The 25,877-nt window shown below is 44.7% G+C and overlaps 1 protein-coding gene across 1 annotated transcript; it reads right to left on the bottom strand.

The window, feature by feature from the left end:
- Positions 1 to 903: 903 nt before the first annotated feature.
- USP35 (ubiquitin specific peptidase 35) lies at positions 904 to 20,341 on the bottom strand. Its single transcript, XM_088534922.1, has 10 exons — positions 19,651 to 20,341; positions 18,549 to 18,684; positions 13,636 to 13,765; positions 12,188 to 12,289; positions 8,556 to 8,714; positions 7,964 to 8,157; positions 7,752 to 7,845; positions 5,999 to 6,105; positions 3,155 to 4,376; positions 904 to 1,287 (listed from the first exon to the last, which is right to left on the bottom strand). Exons 1-10 carry the CDS (start codon positions 20,330 to 20,332, stop codon positions 1,117 to 1,119), a joined length of 2,997 nt encoding a protein of 998 aa, XP_088391048.1. The 5' UTR covers positions 20,333 to 20,341; the 3' UTR covers positions 904 to 1,116.
- Between the last annotated feature and the right edge of the window lie 5,536 nt (positions 20,342 to 25,877).

A 25,877-nucleotide genomic window follows, 5' to 3' on the forward strand; every position in this document is an offset into this window, starting at 1 on the left:
CACAAGTCTCTGCTGCTTGAGCTAGAGAAATCTCTACTACAGGCATGAGTGAGGACAACTCATTGGACAACAGCATTAGAGAGAGCTACATTCATACAGACACACAACCCAGGGGTAACCCTCTGACCATCAAAATCAGCCTATGTCCTTCAAAACCAAATATATTGGTTTATATAATGCATTGGTTTATATATTATATATTATACTTGTTTTTATAATATAACCTGTTGGGCTTACTGTCCTTGCAAACGAGCATTTTAAAAAACAGCTAGTGGTTTTGGCAGGGGGGCCTCCATTTATCAGTGCTCAACCCAAGGTATCCCAAAAGAAAATCCAATTTATGAATGGCACATCTGGCCCAGAAACCCAGGAACTGAGAGCAGCAGAAAAAAGTAATGGAGTGCTGAAGTCACTCCTGAACAAAGGCCTGTGTGTCTGGGCCATCGTGCACATTAATAACACCAAAAGTGCCAGGGGAGGTCACTGTAGGAACGGGTAACACAACGGGGGCTTGATGAAGCACACAAAGACCAAGGAGACCAGGGTCAGTCTCTTCCAGCTTTAGGGGTTCAGCCTCTTGACGGATGTTGGCAGCGCTGGGTTTTTTTTAGAAAACACAGCTCCTTTACATTATCTCCACCTGGCTTCTCAAAAAAGCATTAAAAAATACACAGTCAAGCAGAGGCACCCCAAAAATGAGTCGGTGCTGCAGGAAAGCTCAGGCTGCAGTTGGGATGTGCATGGAAGGTCTCAAGACCTAGAGCTCCGCTGGCTCTGCCCCGTCCTCACCAGGCTGGTGGCATGGTTCACAGCAACAAGACAAGGCTATGCTTAAGCAAAAGGACACTTCTCCGAGCTGTCATCAGCTGCTCATCTCCGTAGATGCTTAGCTACTAGTATTACTTTAAGGCGTTAAGATCAAGTGCATAGAAAGCAGCAGATGCCAAAATTTGGCTCCGTGCAGCCACATAGTCTCCAAATCAGCCATGGAGTCCTTTTCTTTGTGAGATTCAAGGCCAAATCCTTTCTCTGCTGTCATTGGTGTCAGAAAGAGGAGCCTCTGGCTTCAGGTCAGCCCAGCCAGCTGGGTTAGACACGTTTGCTTTAACCTGATCCCTAAAAGACAAGTCCATGAAAGGAGCCGGATCCTCCTCCCCCAGCAGCGGGGCTGCAGCCCCCCGATGAGCTGTCGTCATCCTTGTCCCTGTCAAAGTCTCTCCACCACAGAGGGGATTTCGGCAAGGCGGAAATGTAGGCAGCTCTGTTCCTCGCTTCTTTTTCCTGCTCCTGGGTGAAGGAATGGGGAGAAATAAAGACAAGACATTGACATTACCTGCAGCTAAACGGCACAGAGAGTTGCTCCAACCTTCCCTCCAGGGAGAGAAGCCAGGAGCCAGTTTCTTCATCGCTAGGAGCCTGCAACAAATTGGGGTTATCAGACCCTGGTGCCTCAGATCAGGTCCTGGTGAGAAATTCAGGAAGGTGAGAGACAAATCAGAGAGGTCAAGGGCAGGTTTCACCAGGAGATCTGGGGTATCAGCTGGGACAGTTCAGCATTAAAGGATAAATTACAGAGGAATATTTCATCTACAGATCCACTTGTGAAAGTCAATGGGATCCTCAAACCTTCTCAAAGTGGGAGGGGAACAGCTAGTGATAAATGACGGGCAGAGTTTGGATTCATAAACTGGAATGCTTAGCTGCAGAATCCCTGGAGACCCACAGGTTTTGGAGCGATCGCGCAGCACGGATCTCTAACATCTAACTGAGATTAAGTATCCACTTTCCTCTGAGAGCTGAGTGCTCATCTCTTGAGCTGTCATCAAGCATGACGTGCCACAGAAGTGAGGAGATAGAGGGGCAGGGGGACACCACAGGCCAAGCAGGCCACAGATGACCAAGCATCAGACCCTCTGCCTTTAGCAACCTCTGGGAGACAAACTCCTCACATTGCCTCCAATCTGGCTTTCCTTCAGATGATTCACTTTCTACAGGATACTTGTGCTGTTTGGAAATCTTTAAACTCAGTCTATTAATGTAACTTGTCCTGGATTTTATTCCCAGCTCACCCATCTTTTCTAGATACCTAGTAGGAAATTTGATGCAGATCTTTGGTCAACTTACATGAACTCAGCTCTCCATCTGCAGACATGCTTTGGAAGCATTAAAAAACATGTTTCTGTTACTTAGTCAGGATCAAGCAGCTGCTTATCCCTTACTTAACAGAGGCACAAATAAAAGCCAGGCCTAACCTTGGGGAAAGTCAGCAGAGATATCATTATATGGCTCAGGGAGCTACCAATTGATCAGGCTAGGCAACAGGAAGAAATTTGTGCAGGGACCACACTTTCCCGTGAAGCACGTCATCCGCAGGCAATGCATGTGGTGTAGATAGCCCTAGTAGCAAAGTATGGTTAAAAAAAAATCGAAATTCCCTCCTGCTCTATCTTGGCAGCCTTAGACAGGGAACCACAGCTTGCGACTCGCTTAAGTGATGAAGGAGTTGGGGAGACATGGCTCTACTGGAGAGGCCAGCAGAGAGCTACGAAGATGATTAGGAGATGGGAGCATCTCCCCTGTGAGGAAAGGCTGTGAGAGCTGGGTCTGTTTAGCCTGGAGAAGAGAAGACTGAGGGAGGATCTTTAGAGAAGGGTGTCAAGAGGACAGGGACTATTTTCAGGGGCAAGAGGCAACAGGCAAAAACTGAACCAGAGTCAGTTCTGCCTGAATATGAGGAAAAACTTCTTCACTGTGAGGGTGACAGAGCACTAGAACAGGCTGCCCAAAGGGGTTGTGCAGTGCCCTTCTCTGGAGATACTCAAAACCTGCTTGGATATGATCCTGTGCAATGTGCTCTGGGTGAGCTTGAGCAGGGAGGTTGGCCTGGATGCTCTCCAGAGGTCCTTTCCAACCTCAGCCCTTCTGTGATCTGGGATTCTGTGTGGGAAAGCCATCACTTAGCCACAAACATAGCCATAGGAGCCATATACAGAGAACAATACTCATAGCTCTGAGATAACTCGGGTATCTGCACACACAGACTTATCCTCAGAACCAGATCCCGTTGCCACCAAGATCAGTGGAAACAGGGCTATTGATTTTATCGGCAGTAGGAACACACTTCTGCCACTGTTCAAAGGGCCAGGGGGGTTACCTGCAGGTAGAGGATGTTGTCTTTGGAAATGGCTTCCATCAAGTCCTTGTTGAGGGAGGGTTCTCCGTGGGGACGGCTGCTCTCAGCCCCAGCCTCGTGCACGGGGCAGCTCTGCCTGCCCGGCCGCTGCCTGTAGAAGAGCACGTAGGCCGTGTCTTTGGGGAAGAAAGAGGTCACGTTGCTGACCGATTCGAAGGAGGAGAAGGAAACCCTGGTGTCGTTGAAGAGGTACCACTGGATTTCAAAGTCCAACTGCTTGTCAGAGGCGGGTTTCTGTGCCCCGTCTCGAGGCTGCCCATGGGCGATGGTGTCACTGCACTCTCTGGAGTAGCAATAGTAGTGGCCACTCTCAGAGGAGATCCCTGAGTGCACCACCACGCTGCAGAGGTCGTAGATGACAGACACAAAACTGCTGCCCGGTGCAGCTCTGTCCTTCCTGCGTTGCCAAACATCCTCGCTTTCTTCTGGGGCAACAAGAACAGGGAGCTTCAGCACCAAAGGAATGGAAACGTTATCCAAGATCTTCTTCCTCCTCATGGTCCTTGGGTCAAAGGAGAATCGCAGCAGGGTGAGGATGAGGTAGTGCGGCCCCTCCGTCAGCTCAGCCACTTTCTCAGCATCCTGCAGGGAAGCACATTTCTCACAATGATATTTATTCTCTGCTGTCAGTTTTTCCGGGGACAGGAAATAATTGATCAAATCTGGTACAGATCTGGAGTCCTTGGGACTGCATGTCTGCTCCCCAAAAGCCAAGAGGGGGTCCTTGGCTGAATCCGTGCCAACAGCGTTGCTGTTTAAGGAAGTGGCCTGGTTTCCTGGCTCCTGGAAACCCAGTGTTTCCACCGGCACGATGTTGGCTGCATGGTCCCCAGACACATGAGGCTTCCTCTTGATCCAGGGCGATCCCATTATTTGACTGGAGGTTCCAGGAGGTTCAATAAACTGTGGGCCGATTTCTTCCACTGGTAAAACAGATGCACTCCCTGTGCTAAGCACATGTCTGTCTGGTGGAGGGAACGCCAGGGACAGGTCTGTGAAGGCTTCTTCTCGAGAGGAGACATTCAGACACTTCAAGCAGCGGATTTTTGTAATCATTTTACCCCCAAACATCTTCTCAATTAATGTCTTGTTTAAATAATGCTGCTCGATGGCCTGAGACATGAAGCTAGATTCTTTGAGTTTTTGGTAGATCCTTTTTCCAGTTTTTTCTTCTTCATGTAATCTTTCATGGAAAGGAAAGGAAAGGAAAGGAAAGGAAAGGAAAGGAAAGGAAAGGAAAGGAAAGGAAAGGAAAGGAAAGGAAAGGAAAGGAAAGGAGAAGGAAAGGAGAAGGAAAGAAGGAAGGAAGGAAGGAAGGAAGGAAGGAAGGAAGGAAGGAAGGAAGGAAGGAAGGAAGGAAGGAAGGAAGGAAGGAAGGAAGGAAGGAAGGAAGGAAGGAAGGAAGGAAGGAAGAAAGAAAGAAAGAAAGAAAGAAAGAAAGAAAGAAAGAAAGAAAGAAAGAAAGAAAGAAAGAAAGAAAGAAAGAAAGAAAGAAAGAAAGAAAGAAAGAAAGAAAGAAAGAAAGAAAGAAAGAAAGAAAGAAAGAAAGAAAGAAAGAAAGAAGGAAAGAAAGAAGGAAAGAAAGAAGGAAAGAAAGAAGGAAAGAAAGAAAGAAAGAAAGAAAGAAAGAAAGAAAGAAAGAAAGAAAGAAAGAAAGAAAGAAAGAAAGAAAGAAAGAAAGAAAGAAAGAAAGAAAGAAAGAAAGAAAGAAAGAAAGAAAGAAAGAAAGAAAGAAAAAGAGATTTCATTATATACTAGTTCAAAACCAAGCAGCAGTTTTAATGTATTGTTTCTATTCACCAAGATAGTTTCACTTGTTGGGTTTAAATCAGGTTAAGCTGCATATACACAGGTGGCTGGTGCCATCTGAATTGCTGCCACACACCCCAGGCCCCTGCACATCTGCACACAGCTGGTACACACGGCCCAGAGCCTGCAGGAGCCTCATTCCTTTGGGGAGCAGCAGCTGGAGGCCGGGCAGGACACCCCCAGGCACTTCAAACAGCTCTGCAGGTCTACGCAGAGGCATCGAATCCAGCCACTAGTGCCTCCATCCTCAGCCCCTATACGGTGCCTTTCCAACTTCTCACCACCTTCACATGCGTGGAGAGAGTCCGGGTGGGAGGCCTGGATTTTGGAATCAGAGGGGCTTGTGTGCTAATGATCCCACGTCCAGGAGGATCACGGGGATGCTGGAGATACGATCTAGGTAGGAGAAAGGCTAAAGTAACAAGTGTCTGGTCATTGAAAGACAAGCAACTGGTTTCTCTTTGAACTTGGCACAGCTGTTCCCCTTTGCTTGTGCAGTAAAGGCAGACATTTTCAAGCTGAACTGATTTCCTGAGCTTATCTACTGGGCAGCACAAGCAGGATTTTATTAAGGATTCTGGGACTAGTCTCGCCGCCTTCCAGCCCCAGGCACTAAATTCTCCACTCTTTGAACTCCTCTGGGTCTCAGCTGCTATTCCTGGCTCCACTGCTGTTTCTAAATACCAGTCATTTGGGTGAAACGTCATTCATTCCAGTACCCAGGGCTAATATAATATACCTGATGTGTAAAAAAAGAACGTGTGTCAGACAGGGCTCAGAAATGCTCTAAGCACAAGCAATATTAGTCTTTAAACACCTTCCACTGTCCTTGCTGAAGATAACCCAGGGGTGCCACGGGATGAGAACAGCTGCCTGTGCTTTGGTTGTCATTAAATACGACACAGGATAGCACGGAGGTGCTCACAGAGGTCAGACCAAGGACACGGTTGTCCTTGGTGACCATGGGGCTATGAAATCACGGCGCCTACCACATACCTGTCCAGCAAGTACTTGAGATACTCTGAGCAATCCTGCTGAGCGCCAGGGGTAAACCAAGGCGGCCAAGAGGCAGAGAGGAAACTTTCAGGTGAGATGGCAGGTCGCTGGTGGGAAAAGAGAAGGGGGAGAAAAGCTTTTAAGATGGGGTCCAGGTTCCCATTTGACATGGGGGGATGGAGGAAGGAGCCATGTCACCTTCTTCTGCCTCAGGCTTCCCCTTAAGCAAAAGCAGCACAACAGACCTGCAACTGGAAGGGTAAATTTCCCCCTTCTCAGTTCTGCTGAACATCCCTGTGCTCCATTATTAAAAGAACAAGAGCTTCTCCTCACCCACTCTAACCAGGAAATTATTTTATATATACTTCTATAAAATTTCCTTGTGTTTATTTCTTCCTTCAGTTCTTAAATGGTTTGTTTTCCCGGCCCAGAGACTTCTACTTAATTCAGCTTGAATTTAATTTGATGCTCCATTTAATTTGATCAGGATATCTCTCACTAAATCCTTCTATAGAAAAACAAAACAAAACAAAAATCCACTAAACTTCCACCCATCATTCTGATCACTGCAGGCACGTAATCTGCATTACCAGATAATGTAATCTCTGCCCTTAGGAAACTGATGTCTAATTAACATGGAAAAAGAAACATCTTTGGCAGAGAAGTGACTTTAACAACAGCCCAAAAAAGAAAAATAACTTCAATCTTATTAGGAAACTACTAGGATATTAGGAAAAGAATGCAATTGATACAATCCATAATACTATTTTAAACCCTTGGTTGGACAGCTGGTAAGCGGATGCAGGAGGAATAAATTGGATATTTTACTGATTCTCTCTTTTTTAAGTTTTTTTTTTTAATTTTATTTTATTCCAAAGCCCCCTGAAATGAAATGTTACCACATTGCAATGAGTCAGTACAATCAGTCAAGGCTTGGAAAACAGAGGAACTGAGCACAACGGTTTCACTACAAGGGAACATTCACTGTTGAGGGACTTTCAGTATCAAGTTTCTTTAGGGACAGAAAAATACATTTTCAAAACAGGGGCTAAATACAACCCTACTTCATCTCCATAAGGCTACAGTTTGGTCACAGAGCTCTGACATGCAAAACCTAGCTGTTTACTATAGTGTATTATGGACATTGCACATACCAGCTAAATGTTCATTCATAATTAATTTGATTACGGGTTACAGAATCCTTTAGCTTCCCTAAAGGAAGAAGATTCAAAGCATTTGTAATCTAAAGAGTTTTTTGTCTGTTTGTCTTCCTTTTAGCAAAACCACTTTTAAGGCAAATCCCATCAGTCCCACATAATTTGCTCACACTTTGCTGTGAAGCACAGGGTCAGCTGAGCTGATCCAATCTTCTTCCTTGCTACATAGCAAGAAAGAGAAACCCTTATACCAATAGGGTTTTCAGTCTGCCATGTACATAAACTATTAACAAATGGATTTTGCTGTCAAAATTATTAGTTATTACATCATTCAAACCAAGGAATGTCACAGGCTGAAAGTATGGAGCCTGGTGTGAATGCAGCTCACTTTCATGTGTGCTAAGAGTTCGCGATTTACTTGCCTCCCCCACCCCCAAAATCCGCCTTTTTCATATAAACAAAATTCGTCCCTTTATAAAATTCCACCAAGATCCACAGCTCCTTATCAGCACGTTTGGGTAGGCAGGAAGTGACTTGGAGACGAGCCTTTCCGCAGCCGACAGTCCAAACAAATAACTAGAACATGAAATAATTACCTGACTGTGCTCCAAAAACGCAAAGAGCCACTGGAGCTTTGTCATCAGGGGCTGGGAGTTGCCCTCTGCTAAATTCAACACCGAATGCCTGAAGCTGTAAAACAAAACAAGAGATGCAAAACAAGACAGAAAATCCGTCTGGGAAGAGCCCCGTCAATGTGGCAAACACCCCAAGAGCAGTTGTGAGTGGGAATAAGGGAGTGGAAACTCACTCCGAAGCCATGAAAAGAGACTGTATGATGCTGTTCATGTAGCAGGTGTTTCCCAAGTTAATTAACCCAATCTTTCCTGTCTCAGATTTGGAAGCCAGGCGTGGGTAGAAGCAAGCCAGCTCGTTCTTCTGGGAGGTCCAAGCGTTCTGTCCCAAGAGGTGCTTAATCCGGTCTTCATTTGGAATCGGAAGAGCCTTGGAAAGAGAGATCTGTGTCACAAATGAGTACCTATTGATACAAAAACAGTTGCCAAAAATGGCAGTATTCCTCTGCAAGAGGTGTTCATGGCAAAACTCATTTCCCTTGCTCTTCACATGCACATGCATCTATGAGTGGAACTAACACGCAATCAAAACAAGAGCTAAAACCCATGAATATGATAGGGACTTCTGCAGGCCCCTGTAAGTCTCTCTACCCAAAACACAGCCAGCTTGCCTATAAGGGGCTCAAACTTTCTTCTGTCAGAGGTGAGAGACTCAGTTATGACATCCCCACCAGTGAGACAGTCCCTCTGTGCTAAACAGCAGTCTAACGTGCCACATCTATATATAACACATAGCTTGGAAAAGTAGCCAAGTAGTGCTTGTCTTACTTTAACTGCTTCTAGGACTGGTTCGTAGAGATCTGGAAACCCAGAGAAGCGGAAGAACATACAGTGGATGAGCTCAGCCAGCTGCTCCAGGGAGCTGGTGGCAGAGTTGGAGTCCTCCTTCTTCAGAGAGGCCACCAGCCTGGGAATGTGAGGGAGCAGCTGGAAAAAGAAAGTTCACTCGGTCACATACAGCTCCAAATTGCTCACAGAGCTGCAACACACACGCAAGCGAATGAAATTCACCCCCAGGCAGCAAGGATAGTGCAGGAGTTCACTTTAGACCCACGCAGGACTTCATCTTTTATTCATTGACCTCAACTCCCGTTGACTTTAGAAGAGCAAATTTGGGGGTATAGGCATTAGAGCGCTTCATGTTGCATAAAACATGCAGGTTTGCGCTTGTCCTTTGCCCTGCTATGATTTCATTCTTCGTACAGATTAATCTCTGCTAAAACACACACATGGTCTGGAAAAGAGTGCTACTGCTAAGTACCAAGTAGAGGGATTCACACCTCCAATGCAGGTAAATTAACCTACAAGTAGAGCATTACATGTCTTGAGTAACGTGATGTGCTATATTTGTTTTGTACTGCATAAATGAAATTGCACTTGGCATGGCCAGATGGGTGGTGACAGGGATATAAATAGCACATTTATTATTTTGCTTTAAGTGTCGCCCTTAATCTAGGTTTTTTTAAAAATGAATAAACCAGCCCAAACGCAAAGATAAATTGCTCTTGGGCCCCCTCTGCTGACCCTGTAGTAGCAGTGAATTAATAAACTATTCCAAATCTTGCATATGTGCTAAAGCTGAGTGAAAAGGTGACCTTGGGGCATTCACGCAACATTTTTCATATTTATATTTTATGTTATTTTACATCAGAGCAAGTCTGGAATAGAATACCAGCCATTTCCTGGTCCTTCCTCCCCTCTTTTCTTCCTGTCTCTCTTTTTTTTTTTCCCTCTCTCTTTTTCTTTTTCCTTCAAAATATTGTTATTTAACTATTTTCTTTCCAAGTGGAAAATTTTGTTAGGGAAGCAAGTGTACCATTTTATAAATCAGTATTGTGCTACGTTGTGATAGGAATAGTTCTCAGAACTCTTCCAAAGTGCCAGTGCAAACACAGAGAGATAAGAAGCAAGACAGGGTTGTGTTCTTTTTTTTACAGAAAAAAAAAAAAAATGTGTGGGAGGAAATTTGTGCTTGCTAGGCTAGAGATGGAAACTCCAGGCCAAGAGAAACGGATGACTTTTGGAGTGTTCCAAATTTTGGACGCCCAGATGAAGACAACCCTTTGGAACAGTCCTATTTCTAGAAACTGAAGGGTTTCTCAAGAAGTCAGGCTCTTCTAAAGTGTCTCCAGCTGAGGAAGAGAAAAATATCGTGTTGGCTCTCTTCAATTTTTTCCAGCCTTATCTGTTTATTCTGTGAACTTTAGGTGGAAAAAAAGCCAAATAGGAATCTTTTTCCCATGTTCCTTTTATTGGTTCAGTCACTGAAAGCATGCCTTTCCCTTCAGCTCTGCTTTTCAATAACAGCATTCCAATGGCAGCATCAGAAAGCAGCAGCCTCAGTATCAACAGCAAAATAAAATATACAATATCACTGAGGAAATGAAAAGAGAAAATTCAAATGCTGCTTCAAATGGCTGGTTTGTTTTTTGAGGGGAGTTTAACAGCAGAGAATTCATGAGTTGGAAGCGTTCTGACCCAGGCTCTAAATGACATTGCCTGATTTTGAGAAACTCTTGGAAGATCATCATAGAATCACAGAAACATAGAATGCTTAAGGTTGGAAGGGACCTCTAGAGGTCATCTAGTCCAAACCCCCTGCACACGCAGGGTCACCTAGAGCACGTGGCACAGGACTGCGTCCAAGCGGGTTTGGAAGATCTCCAGAAAAGGAGACTCCACAACCTCTCTGGGCTCTGGAAAGATACCTAATTGCTTCAAGAAGTGGCAATGTGTGTCAAAGGATATTGGTAACGCTTTGAATGGGTATGTGGGATGGGCTGGTGAGTCCAAGGGAGGGTAAGGAACTTGTTGAGGAACAGCAAGGCCTTTTTACGGGTATATTCTCTCTTAACCCTGAGCCCTCCAAGATGCTCTGAATGCAAAGGCTCACATAACGTGCCCGAAGTCAGGCTGGCAAAATTTGCTAGGCAATAAAAAGTTATGGGACTGTATCTTCTTAACCTGAGCATGAAACTACACCCTAAACCAGCCTGTGTGAGCATGACCCTGTCCCAGGCCACCCCTGTGCATCCTTTCTCCTTGGCCAGACTGTGCAGCTCAGTGGCGATCCAGACCCTGGCCAAGCCAGGCAATGCTGATCATGTGGATTTTTCTGCCAGGTTGCATTTCACCTGGATTTATTTGACGGCACAGTTCCCCACAGAGACATACAAATGGCTTGGCACAAGGGAGAGTGGTTGAGAGGAGCAAACGGCCCAAGACCAGGAGAAGAGGGGCACCACCTCCTTCATCTGCAGAGCTAACAAATGCCAGGTTAAAATGACTGCAAAACCACTACAAATGTTTCTGATAAAGCCTCTGGTGTGCCTTGACAGGCCATGCCATACATTCACACTAACTGTGTCCTCGACTGGCCAGTTCTGAAGCTGAGAAAGGACTTGAAGGCTCTGTTCATTTGTACATCAAAATCACTCTCCCACTGCAGCAAACTGTTGAGGCTGTACACAGTAAATCTGGACACATCTTGCAAATCAGGAGATCCAAGCCCCCACTAGCTTTATATTGATTTATCACCAGAGATGAGCCATCAGGCTGATGAGCCTCAAGAGAAATGGAAGGAATTATGAGAGAACCAAGAAAAGCTGCACTTCTACTCTCCATCGCATTCTCTTATCCAGCACAGTTTCTTGGTCCATCACAACAGACTCCTTTTGGACTCAGGACTTTCCTCTATCTCAGCATCGGCTTTCCAGGGCCCATGCAACTTTTTGGTCTGCAGAAGATGGTGCGGAGATTCCTGAAGAGATATATCTCATCTGGACAGATAAGGTTGGGTGTTCAGTTTTGGGCCTTGCACTACAAGAAGGACGTGGAGGTGCTGGAGCATGTCCAGAGAAGAGCAGAGAAGCTGGTGAAGGGGCTGGAGCACAGACCTTTTGAGGAGCGGCTGAGGGAGTTGAGGTTATTTAGTGTGGAGAAGAGGAGACTCAAGGGAGACCTTATCCCTCTCTCCAACTACCTGGAAGGAGGCTGTAGGGAGGCGGGTGTTAGTCCCTTCTCCAGAATAACTAGAGATAGAATCAGAGGAAATGGCCTCAAGATGCATCAGGAGGGGTTCAGGTTAGACATTAGGAAGAAATTCTACATGGAAAGAGGAGTCAAGTGTTGGAACAGGCTGTCCAAGGATGTAGTGGAGTCATCGTCCCTAGCAATGTTCAAGAACCATGTAGATGAGGTGCTTAGGGACATGGTTTAACAGGCATGATGTTGAAGGGCTTATGGTTGGACTGGATGATCTTGAAGGTCTTTTCCAACCACATTGGTTCTATAATTCTATGGTACCTCAGCTCCTTAGGCTCCCTCCCAGCTCCCACGTTCACCATGGGATAGTTACGCACAAGGTAACACATTTGCCCAAGTCCTGGATTCAGCCTTACCAAGTGGAATGCTTCATGGGAGTGCTGGAAACTCAGCAGCATGTACTGGAGCACGGACAAAGCCCCCTCTCGCACGATGGGGTACAGCAGCTTGGAGAAGACCTGGTGGTGGAGAAAAGATAAATAAATCAGAAGGCAGGATGGCAGAGCAACACACACGAGAAGGGCATAGCACAAAACAGAGGCACTGAATAGTCTCAGCTGGCCCATGATCATATACGCCACTTCTAGTCTATCTCTACTCTTAGATGTTGAAGCAAACAGTAGAGCAGCAAGTTCTGCAGAGCTGTCTTCTGTCCTGAGTGTGGACTCTGGGCACCCTACACATACCATGAAGAGCATCCTTGCTGCTTCAGGCCTGCACCATGTCTAGTACAACAAGGCACTAATCTCTGGACTATTGGTATAGTCATAATACTACTGATTCTCAGGCTTTCCACAATGGAAGAGGTCATGCACACATGGAGGAATGTTGTATTTTCTAAAAGGTGCCTCTTTAGTCTTTTTTTTTTGGAATATTTATTTGGATTTTTTTCTACAACCTTTCAGGCCAATAGAAAGAAAGCAGAGGACAAGTAAGAAAATTTGTCCTACTCTACAAAAAAATGGTGCAAGTGGCCTACAGCAATGCTCACTAACCCTTCCAGATTATGCTTCTGAAAGTTTCCAAGAATCACATACAATGTTAAGGGCTATGTACCTTTCCTGTGAAAGAAAAGATAAATAAAATGCAGGAAACTCTATGCTACTGTCCCCCCATTCAACAATTTTGTTCAAAATATTTTTTAAAGGCATATGGGGCACCACAGTGACAAATGCAGTTATTCATGACATTCTGCATTCCTACAGTGACATCTTACAACTTTTGCATCTTACGAAAGAGAAAAAGGAGGCACAGAGAAACATGGAAAGTGTTATCCAAAGTGACCACCAATATGCTTAGTCCTCTGACTCTCAGGTAGTGGCAAGTATTTACCATCAAAATAGCTGATAGTAATAGGAATAGGGGATTTCTCCCATTTTCATATTGTACCTGTGCTAGTAAATGAAACAAACTCAAGGCTTAAAAACTGGTGACTGTGCAGGCTGTTACCATGCTCATTGGCTTTGCAAAACAGACCCTAAAAAGCCTCAGCTTGGGCTCTCGACAAAAATCCTTAGGCAACACGCTCAGGCAAGGAACACACCGACTCCCAGCACCCAGATCCTTCCAGCAGAAATAGCACACATGTAAAATGGGATTTTCTGGAGGACATAAATTCTAGCTGCAAAACTGGTATCACTCCAACATCTTATAGGTAGCAATGCAGCTTTGGCTAACTAGGTCCCTAATTTTTCTATTCATATCTAGGCACGCCTTCACCTCCTTTGGTAAGGCAAGGAAGAGGACCACACAGATACAAGGAGGACCCTGTTGTTTGCAGCAGTGTTTACAAGTGCCCACTGACCTTTTCAATTTTTGAAAGAGTCACTTCGATCAAGATGCTGAACTTTTTCACGGCAGCCAAACCCTTCAGCAGGGCAATGATCCACTTGTCTATGTTCTTTCCCAGGGGCCAGGATACCCAGTCAATCATCCTAAAATGAAATCCAAACTCTTTAAGTAGTAACTTAATGCTTACACGGTGAAAGTCAGACTGTGCTCAGTCAAGGGAATGACCAAGCAAGAGAGAGGCCTCCCCACAAACCATTTCAAATATTTTCCAAAGCACAACCCTTCCTGAAATAGAATTACCCCCATGTCATCTGCATTTTGTGACTGAAGAGAGGACCTGATCTCAAATCCACAGAAGGTTTTCCATTAACTTCCATGAACTGGAAATCGAGTTCATACCACAGCTATAGCATTGCATTGCTTTGTGGACCTCCTTGAGTATCTTTCAGAGGAGTCTATGAAAAGAAAACACCTTTTTAAAAAAAGATAAGGTTGATCTAATTAGGTGGTGATGGGTGTCTCTTCCAGACCCTTAGATTTAGTACATTTAGTCTCTGCATTGGTACCTTCACAGAACGTGATACTGAAATGACCTCCTGATTATTACTAGCAAGGAAATACCATGAGGATTTGGATTTTTGTCTTTTCTGTGTGGGAGACAGTTATCCCCAAATATACATTAAAGAAAAAAACACCGATAACCATGAGAGCATTCAGGTATTCCTGAATTTTATAGCTAACAACTTTCTTCACTATATCCACACAACAAACAAGACATCACAATATTTAATACCTGTTTTTGCAAGTAACATTGATTTTACAGAAAGGTCAGCCATTAAAAATAGTCTCAGAGTGATGATTTTTTTTTTAAATTAAGTGTGAAGTTAAACATAAAATGGGAAGTTAATAAAGCTTGGGCTTTCCAAGGGTCAAACTTTGCTGATCACTTCAGCATCTTTGATTTGAAGGTGTCATCTCAGGTGTCCTTTAGTCTCCCACCCCGGTCGAGCTGTCTTTCCCAAGTGGTTCCCCTTGTTTATAAATCTGCATCTTGTGCAAAATATACAAAAGCCACTGAGATAAATAACCACAACAGGGAGAAGATTGGGCATAAGTGGAGTCTACAGAGCAATAAAAAAAAACCAAAAAAATAAAATAGAAAAGGCTGATCAGTAAAGGAAGCTTAAAGGGCAGTATATGTTGGAGCGTTGAGAAATGCCAAAAGTCAAGCCAAGTCAGATGATAAAGCAAATGTCAAAAAAGCTTCTGCAGACATTTGCATCAGAAGAGACTAAGGACAGACGTGCAGTCATTACCCACGCAGGATGTGATGGTGATTAAAGATATGATATGGCCTCTAGATGTGACTTCCAAGCTAAACACATCCTCAGCCTCAGTTTTCAGCAAGAGGAAGGAATTGATCAGGGTGACAAAAGAGAAGGCAGATAATGGGTATGAGAATGGAAGCAGAAACAACCACAGCTGATATGAAAACAAAACACGAAGAGAGCATGCACTGAAGTCAAGAGGAGTCAGTAACCTCCATCCCAGAAAATGCAAACACTGGGAATGTAAAATTCAACTCTGGTGGATTTAAGTGACTGTTAACTTTGGCTTCATGCCATATTCCTGAAGAATAGCACGATGGTTCCTATAATGAAGATAGGCAGTGAGGGAATAACTGGAAAGAAGGGATACCATGCCACAGGAGGCTGCAACAGGCACACTGTGCCAAACTAAGGTGTGACAAGATGCTGGATTTTCTAGTCACAGGACATGCAGTATATCCCATCACACTGGGTTGCAGCAAAGGTCCTGATGAATATTCATGTATGTGGAAGCAGTTAGTTAAAACGGAAAACTTGGCTTAGCAGAAGAGTGGCAAATTAGGTAAGATTCTGGTTCCAGGAGAGAGGGAAATGAAGAAGTCTGAGGCTGCAGGGATGCTGTAAGCAATGTTCTTCAGGATCTAACGGCATTGACAGAAATATTAGGAATGCAGCTGTGAGATTTGTGATGACCCAAAGCTGGGAGCCATCAACAGAGGAGAAAGTCTGTCACAAGGAAGAAGTTTGTGACCTTGAGCAGTGGACATACAGATGAAATATATTCATTCAAAACACATGCAGTGGTGACAGGGAGCAAATAATAAAAATGACTGCTACATGGGAAGCCTGGGAGCTGATTTGCTTGAAGACGAGCAAGACAACGATGACCACAACTTCCCAGTGTAACAGCCATGGAGAAGGCAAGAGCCACACTAGGGCGCAGTAAGAAAGGCTTCTCTACTACTGAAAAAATGACACTTAATGCCATGGTCTAAGGCCAGGAAGAACCTCATATAGAGCACTTTGTTCAAATCTGGTTATCCACGTCCCGAAACAGCAAACTGAAGTAGGAGTTGGTGTTGAAAACAACTGTTGAAATGATCAGGGAAATGGAGAAAAACTTCTCTTATAAGAGCTTAAAATAGTCTGACTTGGTTAGCTTAGCCAAAGGAATACAGAGAGAGGACGTGACTGCTCTTTGCATATACATAGAAGAAATGAACGCCAGGGAGGGAAAATTCAGCTAATTCGGCTATTTATGTTGATGTACGATCAAATGAGATATAAGATAGCCAGAGATAAACATCGACTGCCAATTAGAAGAGGGATCCTAGTCATTAAAGCCATCAAATCCTGCAGTGGCTACGAAAGAAGAGCAGTGAGAGCAAAAGCCCTTCCTGCTTTTAAGGTTGCAATGTTCACATTCACGAAAGGGGTCCAAAATGTCATCCAAAATGCACGCAAGAGCAGGAATATGGACTCCTCATCCAGAGGCCCTTCTTTACCTGTGTTCTTTTATACAGGCATAAAATGTCCCAGGACATGATAAGCTATTGTTTACTGACATTTGTGGCTAAATTATAGTATAATATTATAATCAGGTATTATAATAAATTATAATTTTTATAAAATTATATATACACAAAAATATATATTATGTATATTATAATTTATTATAATAAATTTTTATTTTGTATATATAATACATGCTGCCTGTACTGCTCCAGTACAAACAGTTAAATTTTATATTCACTTTCCACACTGATAGATCCACAAACATTTTACAAGCCAGCTTTCCAAAGGAACCATTGATTTTTGCACGCTCAGCCTTTAAAAGGTTGGGTCCTGGTTTCCAGAGGCAGCAGATGCTCTTTGCATCTTGTCTCTTTGAAACTGATATTCACCAAAAAGAGAAGAATATCAGCAAGCACTTCTGAAGACCTGGATGCACATAAATATACAGCTTATGTGACATGCATCCACATTATGGGTGAGAGAGACACACTCCTGCAGTCTGCCTTGTACACTTACACCAGCAGGTGCCAGGCTTGTTTTTATTAGCACTCTTTGCTCTTAAATGCTTGACCAAAAGTTCCACCTTGCTCCAGTTGACTCCTCTGATAATGCCTCCCCAACCCAAATTTTGAACTCTAGAGATCTCAACATGCAGTCCTAAGATGAAAGGCCCTGTTTGTCCCTGTGCATTTATCTTTTATTTGCAATTTATTGAGCACACATGCAAGAAAAGGTCAATGTTAATGCAGCTTTCTGGGGCATCTGTCTGCTATAAACACTCCAAAACTTCCGCATTTCTCCCAAGTGAACATAATTATATTTTGCAGCCTCTGCTTAATGTTTTGGCTAGCACTGAGTAATCATTTACTCATCCTTCTGCGTAACAAAGATGTTTTTATAGGCATGAAGCAATCGAGCCTATTTTTAGGCAATGCTGTTCTTATTGACTGGAGCTCCCAGCCACATCTGGCAACTGCATCCCAGAAGAAAGGGAAAAAAATGAAGAAGGTTAAAAACCGAACTGAGTAATCCTTTGTCTTGGGTTGCTCTGGAATCTGGGAAAACCATGGCTCTCCTCAGGAAGAGAAGGCACCTTTCCTGTAGGCATAAAGTTCCCATAAGAAATTGTATGCATATCCATCATGCAACCTTATGCAAGGGAGATGAACCCTGGAGCAGGAGTGGAGAAAGGAGATTTTCCCAGTGAGAGCAAGGCAGACCCTTTCCTTGGATTAAGTTAACATCACCCATTTAAACAGGAGACCTCCAAGGACTCTATAGGATGAAGATACTCTTACACCTGGAGCACAGAGAAGCTGTAGGACTTGGACAGAGATGTGCAAGGAGGACCTGGTGATCCCAAAAAGAGCATTGACCTTGGGAGGACTAAGCCTAACATGTTCCATGTTTCATCCACTACCTCCTCATCATGCCTTGATGTCTCCACTGACTGTGCCAGCAGAAAGCACGGATAAATCCTGGATAGCACTGATATCTGGACCAGCACGACCACATTCATCTGAGAAAGGTCAAAGTGGGATCATTTAAGCAATTGGGCATACCTCCTTCTCTGCTGAGAAACTCAAAGCAGTTGGAGATGGACAGGCCAAGGTTTTTAGCTGTGATTGGTCATTTAGGATGATGTCCCTCTGAAGGGAGACAGAGGTTCCACCTGAAACTCTTTAAAGAAGATTTTGTGAGGAAAAGGCCTCAACAGTTTCTGGGAAACAACAGTTCTGGGGAAAAAAATCGAATCTCTTTAAAGTGTCTTATGTTTAGCATCCCCAACACTACTTACTTTAACCAAAAAAAAAATCAAATTAAATCAAATAAATAAAATAACTCAAAATATCATTAATCTAGTTCTCTAGGTCCTAAGGATTTGGAGGGAATTGTCTAGGAATACACTTTTCTCCACACCTCACAAGACAGCACCAGACGAACTTGCTTTTGCTCCATAACTGCAGTACTGGGATAAAACTGTTATGAGGAATTGAGTGCAGCTTTTGGGCTGTTTTTCCCCTGGACTGAAAAACACCACTGAGAACCTTTCCAGGATGCTCACTCATACAGTGTCTCCTACCTACTAATGGCTGTCATCATTTGCACATCAGTGATGCTGTCATCGTTGGTTAGGTTTCTTATGACACCATCCATAAGCTCCAGAGGGACAAACTGGACCACGCTGGCCAAGGCATTTGATGGTGCTTCCTGCTCCTCTGTAAAATATGGACAAGAGCCATCAATAATCAGGCACATACGGTCATTTCTCGTCTCTAAAAGACAAATCATTAATGGAGCAGAGCATAAATGATCAGTGCAATGTGGAGTCCACACTTAGCTGTGCTAGGGGGACAATTCCCAAAATCACAGTGTGGCAGAGAAAAGGTTGGGTCAGAGCATGCAGCATGTTGCATTAAGTCATGTACAGTCCAAAGGGAGGCAGGGATCACGGACTCAGGAACATTATTGCCTAGGTTCCCTGCCCAAATTCCCTCTGTGTGCTCATTTTATACTGACTACTCTGAATAATCACAACAGGATGAGGCTGCACATTTGTCTGCCTGGAGAGCACCCAAAGGATGAGTTCTCAGAAAGAGGGAACTGAATTGCCCATCTCTTCCTGGGGTTAGAAGGGGCTTACATAGGAGCTCACCTATCTACAGAGAGCCCAGGTTTTCATGGTGCTGATACCTCTAAAAATCTTCTGAGACCCTTTATAATAATAAGAAAACCCTAGAGGTTAAATATCCTCTGTCTCATCGTGAGTTATGACCATCCTCCAGAGATAGTGGCCGTGAAGCACAGGGCTTCCTACTCCTGGGAACAGCACAATTAGCCATTAGAGAGTGACATTTCCAAATGCTTTCAAGCCCCACTCTAACCTTACTGCCAATAAGAGGATGCTTTGCATTAAGCCCAGCTGGTGCAGAAAAGTGCTGAGGACAGAAACTTCCATGCTGCAGATATTTCAGCACAGTTAACTCCTGCTTACAAACTCCGCAGGGTTTCACAGGGATATTGTCTTCTTATCCTAAAACCCTGCACACTTTGGGGACCCCTGTTTATTATATTTTCAGCAGTGATTGGAATTATTGAAGCTCAGATATGTCAGGATGATATCAACCTGTCTTGTCCCTCACCAAAACCAGCATTTACATTCGTGCCTGTTATTCACTTCTTACCTGTTGACGAAATGATAGTGAACAGCTCCTTCAAAGAGGGCAGGATGGCTGAAGTCTGAGCCCTCCAGATCCTCTGCAGCAGACCGCTCACTTTGTTGACCTGCTCCAAAAACTCCATGATGTCGTCTTCCCCTTCGGAGATGCACTGGAACTGCCCGATGCACCGTATCAGCTGCTGGCAGAACAAGATCTGGTGTTTGCCCGTGGGAATGCACTGAGGATGCTGGGTTAAGAGTTTGCTGATTTTAGCGCACTGCTTGGGGCTGGGCCTCTCGCAGACTTTCCGGAGCACTTCGATCCTCAGTAAGTTGAAAATGCTGTTTGCTGATGGGCTTTCCAGGACAAACTGCAGTCCTAACTGGATGTAATCTAGCACATAATGACTTCTTTTTCCCAGAGGCCCATAACCTTCCTGGAGGAGACTCAACAGGAAGCGGACATTGAAGAACTCCTCAAACTCCTCTGGGTGATAGTGGCCATAGACTTCCAAAACCTCTTTCCCAATCTCTCTTTTGTACTTGGTGTCTCCAGTAAGAAAAAGCTTGGTTGACAGCTCGAGCATGGACCAGCACTGTTCACTGTCCATGGGCTGCTTTGCTGCCTCAATGACGCGCCTCACAAGCCCTTGCTTCACGTTGTTGGGGTATGAAGACATCACCACAGCTTCCAGTATCTTATCCATCTCTGCTCCCAGGTGCTGAAAGAGAGGGAGAGGGCCAGGTTAGTTCAAGCAGGTTCTGTTGTGCTTTACAGCCCGGAGATAGTGACTACCTGGGCTTCCCACTTGACAACAAATGGACCACAGTTAAGGCAGAGAGAGGGACAGAGGAAAGAGGATATTGTGGGGAGAGAAAGAAGTCTGGCCCCTCAGCAGAGAAAAAGCACGAGCTCAAATCCAGTCCCATGACCCTCCAAGCTGTGTTCCTTGGAATAATTTAAGAAACTAGGACTCACCAGGCAATGGACGGGCACAGCTGGAAGGCCAGCCCAAGCTGTCTTGTTTTGGGAAATAGAGGAGATGAAAGTATAGCCTGATGCATGTGAACCAAATAGGGCCCCTTGCCCTTGGTCAAGAACAAATCCAACCCATCCAGCTTAGTAATAAGGACATAGTCTGTAAATCCATACCTTAAACACCCCTCCACATCAGTGGGAGCTGCTGCCCTACGTAATCTGAAAAGGGTGATGATCCTGCAACAGAGATGCATTCTGATGCTGTTTAAGAGATGGTTCTTAGACTTAACACAGATTAAACTTAGACTTAACTGTCTTAACTTGATGCCCAGGACCTCCCTCATGTACCACATGAGGCATCAGATTAAGACAGCTCTTCATAACAAATTGGCATTCTCCAGAGAGAAGAGTGGATGGATGTAAGGAAATGGAATGACTAGAGCTCCAGCGAATTTTTAAGCAAACCCTAGGCAATGCCTGGCCCCTTTGGCTCACAAATAAGTCCGTTGCTCCCAGAGTTGTGTATTCAGAGCTGTGGAGGAGGCCAAGTTGAACTGGGCATCAAGATGTTTCAGAAGTACCCTGAAGACATCTCCATCTCTGCCAGACTCAGGGCCTCAAAAGAACAAGCCTCCAAAACTACCAGAACTCTTTACTACATAGGCAGCATCTCCCAGAAATGAGTCAGAGACCTTTCTTTGTTCTTACTTATCCACAATAGGTCAACACTGCACCTTCTCCATGCCAAGTCACCAACTGTCTCCCTTGGCCTGTCCTAGTGAAGGGTTTAGCAGGTCCCTTCCTGGTATCATTCTGAAGTGTCTCTTCACCAAACTGGCCAAAATCATCCCTCACATCTCTATTAATGGAAAGTATTGAAAACAAGGAGGGGGCTTATTTTAGGACAGGGCTAGAAAGCAGAGCTATGTTGAAATGACCCGGGAAAACTGCGTCACCTGCCTTTTGAACAGACTCCAGGTGGATGCCAGCGAGTGCCAGGTGAACTAGAAGGGGAGACCGCGATGTTCATGGGGTTTTGATACAAATACAGACATGACAGAAGAAGCTGCAGAACATCTGAAGGAAGGAAGAAAACTCAACACAACACACTGAGAAGATGGAAGGAGCAATACAGCTACCAGTTGCAAGAATGAAGGGATGGAAAGTCAGGAAGTGCATGTTGGACTTCAGAGGTCTGAGAAGATGATGAGCGCAGTACTAGAATGAGCAGAGAAAGAAAAGCCAAAGGAGCAGAGCTGGAAAGCTTTCTGGGGCCAGTATAAAAATGCTAATCCTTATGCCTTTTTCATGGTGGCATTTTGATGGATGCAGAAAATGTCCTCTGGTGATGCTCAAGTGAGATTACAGGTCCCAAACTGAAATGAATACAAAAAAAAAATAGAAGTTTTCCAGATTAATCACATATTTGAGTATTTTTATCTCGTAAAAAGCCAACCAAAACCTTGTACTTGATCCTAAGAAGGATGCCTCTCTCAGCTGCAGGGCTCCAGCAACTCAAGATGGTGCCCAGTGTTTCATAAAATTCAATTCCCACCAGACACAGACGCACAAAAAAGCTCAACACGAAATTAAGGGACAGACAGTGGTGTCAAGGTCTTCTATTGGTGTCTGCTGGCTCCATTCTCCTCCAGAGGCAAAGATGTTTCTATTATTATCCTCATATTCGGAGAACAAGAGAAATGCCCCAGGAAGCAGACATAGGACTGTAGCCTCTATCTGGGCAATAGGACAGCATGAAGGGGAAGCACATATTTAAAAGGATCAAAAGCCTAAAAGGGCAGAAATGCAGTGATAGGACAAGACTTCTACCTCTTTCCCTTGCACATGTAGCATCCCATGTGCACATATTGTGCATATCGACTTGTTGTTTGGACCTCATGAACCCAGTGAAGTCCTATGTGAAGACACAGGATGAGAGCACACCTATGAACACACACGCTGGTATCTGGAGAGGAAGCATATCTATCTCCTCAATGAGTGATAATCTCATTTAGATACATATCCCTTCCCCACTACTATGGAAAGAAATCTTGGAGCATCTATAAATGTTCAGCTCTGCCTCCATTCCAGCTCTTTGGCTCCTTCCTTCTCTGGCTCCAGGTCTTGCACACGGCAGGGATGTGCGTGTGACATTTGCACCTTGCTGCCACCACGGCTTGCCCAGGGGCAGTGACGCAGTCCTGGCAGCTCCCAGGCACCTGCAGCGTTCATATGCTTTAGCATCATGCCCAGAAGGGAGAGGGAGGCTGCAGAGTGAGGCAACGCTCACCATTCATCACCGCTCAAGTCCACCAGTGGTCCAGAGCTAGAGGAGAAACTGCTGAGGGAAAAATAAAAGGTAATAAAAAAGGATTTCCCTAAAACAGCTCATTTATGCCACATTTATAGCCATATGCTGAAATGCTGCAGAAGAAATCTCATTATAAAGAGTGATAAAATCAGCCAGGCACAACTTAGGCTTTCTTAAAACTTATCGCAGAGAACAGATGTATGAACACTCACCCACAACACGTCCTTTCCATATATAAATACGTAGTCAGAGACAGTCACTTGCTGTCTATAGTCTAAAACAACCCATGGGAGTGGCAAAAGGAAAACAAATATCCTTTTGATTACCTCAGGCAGGACAAATTTATCCATGATCAAGTATGCACTGCTATATTGAGGGGAAAAAAATAAGCATGACATAAACTCATGACATACACCTCTCAGCAAGAGCCGCGTTAGGTGATACTAGACGTCATCACCATCTCTAATCTGCTCAGCCAAAGGAAAAAGGCCACGGGCAGGCCTATGCTTCCAATCCTGCTGATAAAGACATATGTGATCATGGTTGCCCCCTGAACTGACCTGCAGTTTGCACAGAGGACGTCCAAAAGGGACCTCCGAGAATGTCGTCCAGGGACCAGTCCATCCCTGAAGCCTGCATCCAGGTGAGAGGGCACCTTCTCTAAGGACAGAGAGCTGCCTATTGCTGGGAAAAATCTCATGCCATATACAAAATTCTGTCTCCCAGGTTATTGGCCAGCACCACACATCACCTCTGCCCATTCTCGCGTCCACCAGGACGAAGAAAACACAATATATGCATGGTCAAAGCCCTGCCAGGCAACGGTACCAGCCTACAGCACAGTGGTTCTCCAGGAACTATCTTGGCCTGTCTGTCCCGTGCCTGTTGACTCACCTGGTCCTCTGCTAATGTGCTGGGTTTGTCTCCTACAAACCCCTTTCCTGCCTTCCCTGCAGGGTACCCAAGTTATGGCATAGCTAACATTGTCTTAATTGCATGTAAAACACAAACAGGACTCTCAAGGGAGCGGCCTGGTCAATTTGGTTGGCAACAAATGAGGGAAAGTAAGAGGAGAGAATAAAAGTTCAGAGGTAATGTATTTTCACTTAAAACAGAAAGCACAACAGTGACAGAGAGATAGTAAGGGCTAAACCATGTTTTACGGAGCAGATCATACTTGCGGGACTAGGAATTGGAAGGAATGGTTGTCCTAGTTGTAACTTGAGCCATACTGAGCAAGATTGGCACTGCAATTCCACGTCCTGTGTTTCTCCTCCCTCCAGCTTTGCAGCCTGAGCCGCCCTGAGCATCTGACAGACAAATAAGTGACAAAGAGGACGCAGGAGCAGACGTTCTGACCACATAAACGCGTATAACATGGTTAGTTCCCTGGAGCACTCCATGCTCAGCCTGCTACAGAAGTGTGGAAATGCTACACAGGCAGGTTGGTCAAAAAATAGCTAGAGATCTTTTAAACCTAATCCCATAAATCACTACTGTCCACAGACTACTAAAATACACAGTGCTAGGTAGCCTTGCCACACTTCTATGGGAGTGACAGGTACCCAGTGCTGTCCACTCTACAACGGGGCCTTTAACTGCTTATAGCTTTGCCAGACTTCACACAAATTTTCAATGCAAAGACTCTGCTGAACCTTGAGAGAAAGCTCTCTGCTGTTTCTAGGATCATTTCTCAAGCTGATCCCAGAAGGGAGGAGGATGGGTCACCCCAGTCTTGCTGTTCAGGGTGTAGCTAGGTCTGGTCTGAGAAGGACACTTCTGCACTGCAGAGAAGGACAAGGGTGAAACAAACCTCCCTCGATAGCTGACAGAGAAAGACAAGTCCCAGTGGAAACCATCTAGTAGAGGGAGACCAGCTTTCTCATGAGCATATTGCCAACAGGACCTTAAAGATAACCAAGGAGAAGAAGCTGAGCTGATCTTATGAAAGAGGTTGCAGTCTATCTTCTCTGAAGAAGGACTTTGCTGTACAAGGCTGGGTTTTAAGTAATACCCTCCTACTGACACTTCACTAACTACAAAGGTGTTGGCAGGAAGGGATAAAGGAACCCAGGTTTGCACTGTGAATGAGGGCACACACCTTGCTGCTGCCCAAGAAAAGATGAGACAAAGCCAGGATGGAGGATGAGAGCTCCCCGACAGGACATGCAGAGCAGAGGATGGAGCAGGAATGGCTAGAAGAGACAAACAAGAAAACGGCAGGGATGATGCACCAGCCGAGAGGCTGTGGAACCCAGGGAGGAAAAGGGGAATGATGCCTGTTGATACAGACAAAATAGTTCAAAAAACCCAGCCCACCTAGTCAACTCACCAGTTCTTCCCTTTACTAGCTTAGACAACCCCACTCCAGTTCTCAAGGGCTTAACTGAACAGGCATTGCAGAAGCCAAGGAAACTCTACAAGGGATGCATGTACGATGCACGTATAATGCACATTACAATAGTAAAATATCAAAAGAGCACTAAGGTTGCAAAAGGTTACAGGCAAGATGGTTAATTCAATCCCAACGCAGTTCCAGATGCTTTTGGATAGGCATTATTTAAATGATTACATATTAGCTTTTCGTTTGTTTGTTTGTTTGTTTTCCAGGACACCTGGAGAATAAATCAGGGCTTGCAGTGAAGGAGACTGTTGTTTGTAAGATCACTGTCTTATTTGTCATAAATAACACAGTCAACTGAAGGAGAGGGAAGGACAATTTCAGAGCTGGATTCTGCCACCCTTTCTGGCCTGGTTGTCTTCTCTTTAGCAGGATAAAATAGAGAATTTCAGACTACATGCTCAGAGACCCACGGATCTAAAAGCGGTGCTCTTAAAGTGGGGCAACCTTATCGTTTCTGCACTTCATCTTCCTCACAGACAATAATAATTCATAGTAATTCTGGGAGAACCAGCTTTCTCCTGTTTGCAGAGAGACACGAGTTCCTGGAGCACAGGAAGA

This window comes from Tinamus guttatus, unplaced genomic scaffold, assembly GCF_059628265.1.
Source record: "Tinamus guttatus ecotype Peru unplaced genomic scaffold, ASM5962826v1 Tinamus_guttatus_pri_ptg000602l, whole genome shotgun sequence".
NCBI lineage: Eukaryota > Metazoa > Chordata > Aves > Tinamiformes > Tinamidae > Tinamus > Tinamus guttatus.

Bases quoted from the DNA above. Each gene is read 5' to 3' on its own strand.
- USP35 (XM_088534922.1), bottom strand. From the start codon at position 20,332: ATGGATAAGATACTGGAAGCTGTGGTGATGTCTTCATACCCCAACAAC. The intron at 18,685-19,650 runs GTAAGAAGTGAA...CATATTTTACAG, and splicing joins CACTATCATTTCGTCAACAG to AGGAGCAGGAAGCACCATCA. The intron at 8,715-12,187 runs GTAAGGCTGAAT...TTCTTTTTCCAG, and splicing joins CCCATGAAGCATTCCACTTG to CTGCTCCCTCACATTCCCAG.